This window comes from Leptinotarsa decemlineata, unplaced genomic scaffold (genome assembly GCF_025532065.1).
Source record: "Leptinotarsa decemlineata unplaced genomic scaffold, Ldec_3_MD MMD2_tig00002159_RagTag_RagTag, whole genome shotgun sequence".
NCBI lineage: Eukaryota > Metazoa > Arthropoda > Insecta > Coleoptera > Chrysomelidae > Leptinotarsa > Leptinotarsa decemlineata.
Window position 1 is genome coordinate 5,957,887 of NW_027412574.1, and position 8,596 is coordinate 5,966,482.

At 33.9% G+C, this 8,596-nt stretch overlaps 2 protein-coding genes across 2 annotated transcripts; both read left to right on the forward strand.

Moving 5' to 3' along the window:
- Window positions 1–2,114: 2,114 nt before the first annotated feature.
- LOC111504937 (protein FAM200B-like) lies at window positions 2,115–5,000 on the forward strand. Its single transcript, XM_074177125.1, has 3 exons — window positions 2,115–2,535; window positions 2,597–3,812; window positions 3,876–5,000. The coding sequence occupies exons 1-3, from the start codon at window positions 2,528–2,530 to the stop codon at window positions 4,872–4,874; spliced, it is 2,223 nt and encodes a 740-aa protein (XP_074033226.1). The 5' UTR covers window positions 2,115–2,527; the 3' UTR covers window positions 4,875–5,000.
- Window positions 5,001–5,389: 389 nt separating this feature from the next.
- LOC111504095 (ATP synthase mitochondrial F1 complex assembly factor 1) lies at window positions 5,390–6,528 on the forward strand. Its single transcript, XM_023158585.2, has one exon. The coding sequence runs from the start codon at window positions 5,442–5,444 to the stop codon at window positions 6,285–6,287; it is 846 nt and encodes a 281-aa protein (XP_023014353.1). The 5' UTR covers window positions 5,390–5,441; the 3' UTR covers window positions 6,288–6,528.
- Window positions 6,529–8,596: the final 2,068 nt, after the last annotated feature.

Sequence of the window (8,596 nt, forward strand, 5' to 3'; positions counted from 1 at the left end):
TAAAGAATACTGTGACACCGCTGAGCCACAAAATACCTTGGCTGAACTATTTCATTACATCCCAGTAGGGCATATTTCTGAAGAGTGGATTACAAAATAAGATCGATGAAGATATTGACGCGATAAAGACCTCAATGACCTTGAAAATTCATTACTAATATTCTAATATTAGACAGTGGTAATATCGTTGGTAGTAAACTCAAAGTAATGATATAAATAGAGATGCCTTTCTATCCTTGTTTCTGAAGCCAAATTATTTTGTTTATCTTTCACATATAGTCAGTGGGCATACTTGAAGACTGACTATAAATCAAATTATCTAAGAACAATTGGTTCAGGCCAGTCTCAACTCCCAACACAGTAGGTTCATGGACTGACACCTATTAGAAAACAACTACTCCCCTGGCTTATACCACGAAGGGCGTTGGATTATATCCGACAGGTGTCAGTGCAGGATTCTTCACAGAAGTTATTCCTGCATATACTGTTGGCGATACAACTGCCGCAATAGATTTTCAGTTATTGGAACCTGTTGTTTGTTGTATGCTTCAGCTTAGTTATTTTGTGATTTGAGTGCTTATTGACCGATATAATTAATTTGTAGTTCAAAAAGTAATTTTGAAGATGGTGAAAACCTGCGTTGTTTGTGGATTTTCACAATCCTTGCATGTTGATGTAACATTTCACGGATAAACAACAAATGGAGCATGGGCGTAACCCAGAATTTTTTATCGAATTAATAGTGGATAGTTATTAGAATTTTCTTAACATATTTTCCGCACGCCCCGGTATCCAGTCCAGAGGATTATGTAAACAATTCCCTCAGTCTCCTTGTCAACATTTCACTGTGAGAGAGATGGATATCCTGGTTGTCTACAAATGTGTTGTGTTTATATACGGAGGGCATCTCTACTTATTTTTATTACTCTGAGATGGTAAAAGTAAACAGCAGATTACGTTATCGACCTTAGATTTCCTTGTCTAAGTTATCGACAGTACGACAGTACGACAGTGCCCTCACCTTGTTGTGATGGTGGGGGGAAAAAGTCAGACGAAGAAGTGTGCCACCTCTTGCGGCACCAGTGGTGTTATGCGACCCGTGCCGAAAGATGAACGGTACCTGAGCCTAACCAGACATATATGTATATCACTAACGAAGCCTCTGAGATATAGGTATAGGTAACCTCCCAGGGTACTCAAGAGGACCAGAAAAGCCAAACACAAACGGCGCATGACAGTACCACCAAAACCATAGTTGCAAGGACGGCAAGTCCGTAAATTGGATAACACTCCATCAGGCAGTAACACTAACATTAATTTCAAAAGAACTTGGAAGGAGGCGCACTTGACCCTGATAGAGGCCAACAAACTTACGAGAAGACAGAAAATGCTTAAAAGAACGTTTTGAACATTTGCTCAGATGTATTTTTTGTGTTAAATAAATAATAACGAGGTTAAAATAAAATTCTATCGTTTATGCCCTTGAAATCAGCACTTTTCCATTGAAAAATCTGTTACTAATTCATTTCTCTTTCTAATGAATATTTATTTCAAAAATTCTGTCAAATGTTGGCGGATTGACAAGATTCCTAGTCTCAAATTCAAATATCAATAAATCAGTAACCGGTAATCGAAATTCAGAAATACTCGAATATAATATGCCAATACTGTAATTGTATCTTTAAGTTGAAAGTTCACTACTTCAAGTGAAATTATAATGGTCATGAATGTCATTTTGTGACCATCCTTTATATCTTGCCTAATTCTGAAGAAAAAGTTCAGCTTGAGTAAGTGTAATTGAATATTTTTGGATTTGAAGAAATCTAAATATTTTTCACCAAACAGCCTAGAGAATTTCAAAAATATCATCTGGCAATACTGATTTCACTCGGTTTGACTGTAAAAATAACAAAATGTTACTGTTCGGTGGCGAAACTCTGTGTCACTGCTCTGAGCTCTGTGTTTTTACGAATGTAAAACGTCAAACGCCATTATAGTAGAGAAGTGTAGTGGAAGCAGGGCTGCTCCTGGCTATACAATTGTACGAATTGCTATACAATTCAATATTTTTTCGAACATGCATACCACATTGACGAAAAGCATACATTTTGACTTCATTTGGTTTTACATTACGTCATTGATTCGAACGAGGCCATGGTTAAATATTTACAAATTTCAATTACTTTGTCCTTCGATAGTCGAATAATATGTCTATTTCTGTCTTCCGTCTCATTATGATAGGCGTGTCCTTTTGCCATAGAAGTCATAGACACGATCCTCAGAGTAATAAAAGACTTTTATTACTCTGAGTCACGATCACGTCGATCACAGAGCACAAAGAACTTAATTTTCAGGTCAGTCAAATGTCAAATCTGTCGAAAATTCGAAAACCGCTAGCGCCTAGCGCTAAACTAAATGAGAAATAAATCCACGGTGAGAAAAGAGAAAAGGCGAATTTTAAATGAATATTTAGGAATGGTAGTATTAGTATTGGTAGTTTAATTAAACTGTTTAAAGCATGAAATGAATGGACCGGTATGTAACCAGTTATTATGCATTTGACTTATCAATTTATATATTGAATCACTTATTACAGATACGTGATTAAATTATCTAGAAAAGAATCTAGTCAAACTTCGAGTTCTTTATCGAATAATATCTTGCCTAATAAGGAACCCCATGCTCAAACTCCGAGTTCATCTAATATCTTGGGTGATAATGAACCCCATGCAAGCACATCTACAATTGCTGATGAACATAATTATTATACATTTACACAAGATTCGCAAGAAATTGTAATACCTCAAGAAAATGAATCCAATAATTCTTCAGTGCCACAGGAAAGGAAGAAAAGAAAGCGAAAAATGTATACTCTCAATCCACAATCATCTGGAAATGAATTTACATTCCTCGACAAATCTAAAAAATTCCCTTTTTGTAAAATTTGTCAAAAAAAATTATCTGGGGGAAAATATCACATGATTAGGCATTTGAATAATGATACTCACAAAAAAAATGAGCATGCAGTAAGAATTACTGCACAAATAGACAAAATATTACCGAACTCTGTGAAAGAAACAAAGTTACAATTGATTAGAGAAGTTGAATTGAAATTTTGTTGCTATATATGTGAACATGATTTATCATTATCACTAATGAATACTTTTCCAGATTTTTGCAAAAGTGTATATGTTGATTCTGAAATTGCCAAAGAAATTAAATTGAAAAGAAAAAAAACTACCCAATTAATCGTCGGACATTTAGGGCCAAAATTCAAAAATGAGATAGTAAATGATCTGAGGAGAATTCATTTTTCAATTATCATCGATGAAACTACAGATATATGCATGAAAAAGTGTTTAGTAATTGTTGTGAGATACTGGAAAAATGAATCTGTGTATGATAGATTCTTAGATTTAATTGAGACAGAGAGTGGAACAGCTGAAGGAATTTTTAATGTTTTGAAAAAAATGTTTGATGACAATGATATTCCCTACAATAATATTATTGGCTTCGCTTCTGACAATGTCAGTGTCATGATGGGCAACTTGAAAGGAGTCCAATCTAGAGTGAAGAGGGAGTTGCAACCAAATGTCTTTGTTCAGGGATGTTCCTGTCATTCTCTACATTTATGTTCTTCGGCAGCTGCCAAGAAGCTTCCTGGCACTGTGGAACAATTTGCAAGAGACATATATTCATACTTTGCCTATAGTTCAAAAAGAACTGCTGCACTCAGAGAATTTCAAGTATTTGCCAATGAAAAACCCCATAAAATGCTACATCCCAGTCAGACCAGGTGGTTATCTTTACAGGTAATATAACATATAACTGTTTGTCTTCTATCTACCTGCATGTATAGATATTTATAATTTTAGGCAGTGGTAGACAGAATAATGGAGCACTGGAATTCTTTACAGCTATTTTTTCAGAGAGAAGCATTGGAGGAAAACTTGCCCAGTGCCAAGCAAATTTTAAATGCCCTAACAAATCATATGTATAAATTGTATTTATTATTTTTATCATATGTTCTCAAATTAATTAACACTGTTAATGTAGAGTTACAGTCATCCCAGTCAAAAGTTCCCTTGATGCTTGGTAAAATCAAATCACTTTATAAGACATTTATTAAATGTTTTATAAAGAAAGAAGTAATTGAAGATTTTGAAAGAAAGTCGTCTATAGACAAAATCAATGTAACAGATCCTCACAACTACATTCCCATAGAGAGTACTTATTTTGGAGCTAAAGTGGATGCTTTGCTTAAGCAAGATATTAACATCCACATGCAAGAGTTGACTAGTTTCAAGTTAAGATGTTTGGAATTTTACACTGAAATCTGTACTCAAATAAAAGAGCGTTTTGATTTCAGTGATAAAATTTTATCATTTGCTTCAAATTTTATTCCTGAAACTGCATGTGAGGGTAGTATACGTTCCATTGCCGAGTTTATAAATTTTTTCCCTCATATTGAAGTTGATATAGAGGCTGCAAATATCGAATGGAATTTAATGGTCGAAGCCTCTTTTGATAAAGAAACAAAAGAAAATATTAATGCATTCTGGAGGGCAGTGCAAATTAAGAAAAATGTATTAGGTGAACCTATGTTCCCAAATTTAATGATAATTGTTCGTGTTATTATGTCCTTGCCCCATTCTTCTGCTGCAGCGGAACGAGTATTTTCTAGCCTTAATTTAATGAAATCAAAAACTAGAAACTGTCTTGCAGTAAAGACTTGTTCGGCAATACTTGCAATTAATGATAAGATGGCATTGTATGAAGGAGGGTCCATTGCTTGGAAACCTGACAAGGCTTTGCTGCAGTACAAAAAAGAATCAATTGAAAATGTACCTTATAATGATGAACCAGATATGTGATAATTCAGAGTTTTATTTTTTTTATTCTTAGGATCTCATGTGTACTGTGATCTAGTTTTAGAAATTGTTATTTTTGAATGTCCTTTATTTTTGTTTTTACAATAAAAAAAGTTATGTTTTTATTTACTCCCCTATTTTTTATTAGCTGTTACAGTTTCAACTGCCGGGGTCATTCACCTCACCTCTCATGATTTTTGTTTTAGGAGACTTTGTGTTGTCATTTGATTTGATGCATAATATAAGCTTAAGTTAGATTAGTGAATGCATAATTTTCAATTATTATTAATGGAAATAGTAATCAAATCAATATATTTGTAATAACCACTTCAAAATATTCACACATGATGGTGTCTGCGCATGCGCAAATCGCTTTATTCCATCAGCATTATGCGGGAAGCTGTCACTTGTCAATTATTCTGATGACAGATGACAGTGTTGGCGTGGCGACCATTGATGCTATACAATTTTAGTGAAAAGCATACATTTTCATCTGTCATTTTCGTACAATTTTTTTTTGCCTTGGAGCAGCACTGAGTGGAAGTGATTGTCAATTATGTATATGTATAAATGAAAATGCATTTAACCACACTTTTAAGAACAGTTTTATTCAAAGGCACTTTTAAAATACCAAGAAAAACTATCACGACTTCCTCAAAGATGATGCAAGAAGTTGTGGAAGATTTGAAAAAAAATAACCCTTATTTTGACAAATATTCTTCAAAAATCGCCAAGTTAGGAAAAGAAGATCCCACAGAGTTCAAAGCGAGAGTTGAGGGCCTCGGCAAGAAAAAACTACAAAAAGTTGAACTAATCAATGAAAGGCCCTACTCTAATTTGTTGAATCCGAAGAAGAACATTGTTGAACCTAGTCTTGTAAAAAAAGAGGCTCTGGATAAAATTATGAAAATTGATTTGATCAAAGACAAAAGCTCTGTTGAAATTGAAACTATTTGGAAACAGTACCATCTTCAAAAAGATAATTGTATAGCAGCTACTATTCCTAGTGCTGACTTTGATAAGCTATATCAGAATGGTAAAAACTACCCAACTTTTGTTTTTGCATTACCTCGTAGTCAGGGTTATGAATTCATAATGTGTCAGTTTTCTTCAAACACAGTTCATTTCACTCCTCTTCTTTACTACCAAGTACACAAGGAAAATGCTCCTGAATGTCTTACGATTACTCATTTTGATGAGTTTAAGGAAAGCAAAGAAATTGTTTTGATGAGAGGAGAATTTGATAAAAACATTATAAACGCTGTTGAAGCCCAGTGTCTTGCAAACCAACTACAACTGTATTATATTCAAGAAGATCCCAATAAGCGAAAATTGTTGGAAGTATTCACGAAGAAACCTGATGAATTCAATCATACTGATCTCATTAGCCAAATTGAAACGTTATCACTGAATTAACTCATTGATTGGATAGTTACTTGTATCGAGTTCATTCATCTCAGCAGCTTTGAACTACTTGAAAGGAATGAACATTCATCCTTTGTTAAGTCAAACTTGCATAGTAATAATTTCTATTCTTCACACTTGAATAACATCATCGCATTCTCTATTGTAATGAAATGTTGTGAAGCAATGTAAATATTCTATAATACTTTTTAATGTATATATCGTATTTAATAAAAATGTTAGTTGATAACAACTTCTCTTCTGATTTCAAAATTTACTGAAATTTTATATTTTCAAAGTAATACAAATATTTTATTTCACTACATCAAGTTACTCATTACATTTGTACCTAGCAGATCAATAAAATGAAAGGATTTTTAAAAAATGAGAGCTTCATTAACCAGTGCATCACTACCACAGATTACATACAATGGTATACACAGAATCATGAAAAAAAAACAATTTTAAACTGCCACAGAGATTTGTAAATCAATACTTCCAATTCTATATAACAGCAGAGGATGTCTGCTTCTGACACAATAGTATGTGAATATAATAGTACATTTCTTTCTCAAAACCTCTTATAATTTCTGACATTTTGAGGGCTTGGGTAATTGAAGTCAATTTTACATAGTTTTATAGGTGTAAAGATGTAGATATCTATGGGTATAAGTGGACTGTTCAAAAAATAAGGTAAATGTTCAAATTTGGCTGGCTACGCACATTCATTTCGATTTGTTATGTTGGTACAATTGTCTCGAACATATGTTCACAATTTCAGCTGTTTAACATGTTTAGTTTGTTGGGGAGAGGTATAAAAATTTGAAGTTTTTTGCATGTTCGCCAATTTTCTGCTATCGAAAAAATGGATCAAAGAATTTGCATCAAATTTTGTGTAAGAAATGGAATTAAGTGCTCAAAAACACCTGAAATTTTGACAGTGGCATACAGTGAGTCAGAAAAATGTTTACAAGTAGTACAAGCTTTTCACAGAAGGTCGAAAAATTCAGTTAGGAGTAGGGCAATACGAAATTGAAAACTGAGATCTAGTGTGCTTTCCGGAAACTTTTGAAAATCTCAGCATTTCTGCTTTCTGAAGGACATTGATTTGGCAGTTGGTTTTCTAACTATTGGTTCATAAATCAGCTATGACGTTTTCAATTTCATGTTGAAATTTTATTTGCATTTGAGAGGTTTTATTAGTGAATTTGAATTTTGGAATGTTGGTTAGTTTGATTTGGCACAGTAGATGCTACTTAGATAAATGATGAATCATGCAGTCGTTGTAGCCTCATCCTCGCTACACACGGAAGATGATGCCTCCAATGAATCTATTAAAAATAGAGAATGGGTTAAATATTTATTTGCAGCAATTCAAAGCACAGTTTTTTGGTCGACTTGAAAAAAATGATCAAAGTGAACTTCAATTTTGATTCATCTCTTTGCAATGAATAGTTAAATAGTTTTCCATAAATTGAGCAGAAAGTTTACTCATCTTCAAGAATAACCTTGTATCAGTCTTACTTTTAGCGTTACTCATTTGTACCCACATTTTTTCATTTTCATTTGATGAATAAAATATGGGTTCTGCTAGCATAACCATCAAGTTGATGAATGCAAATCGAATCCTACTGAACTTTTCTGTAAATATGTGATGAGATATCGAAATTCAGACTCATTTTAACTATTTCCCCTTCTGTTTGATTTTCTACTTGTTTATTTTAATATGTGGTTTTTGTTGGCTTAACTGTTAAATGGCAAATGTTTGTTGAACACTTGAAATATTTGAATTGATATGATAACCCAATCAAAACAAGGTACATCACACCTACCTAAATATTTTCTCTTCGTTCCATTTCTTCACAGGTTTTTATTTTCTGGGCGATCTTCAATTGCTCAGAGAAGTGGACTATAGTTTTGTTGGTTGAAAATGACACAGTAATAACATGGTTTTTTGGGACAGTGATAGAGAGCGGTGGGATGCGCTTAAGTCTGGATATGTGTTACCACTGTACACCATGAGTTACGTATTGGTACCTACTGTCCCTTTTTCGAGCTTCGCAGGCGGCGCTATTTTACCGAGTGTTCAATTGGGATGCGCCATCGTGCAATGAATTACATGCAATACGAAATTAATCGACAATGACCATTGAGGCTATCACCAAGTGTTAACAATACCGCCCACTGAAAGAGCGGTACGGCGGGTTTTAAGGAACTTCGGATGAAGTGGGTAAAGAGCATAATTTCACCAGAGATCTATGAAGAAAGCCCTGGTTAGTACAAACCATCGCTATTCGTATGATATATTGTCAGGTCCGGGG

Coding starts and splice junctions, on each gene's coding strand:
- LOC111504937 (XM_074177125.1), top strand. Junction 3,813..3,875: donor CCAGGTGGTTATCTTTACAG/GTAATATAACAT, acceptor TTATAATTTTAG/GCAGTGGTAGACAGAATAAT.
- LOC111504095 (XM_023158585.2), top strand. CDS start 5,442: ATGAAAATGCATTTAACCACACTTTTAAGAACAGTTTTATTCAAAGGC.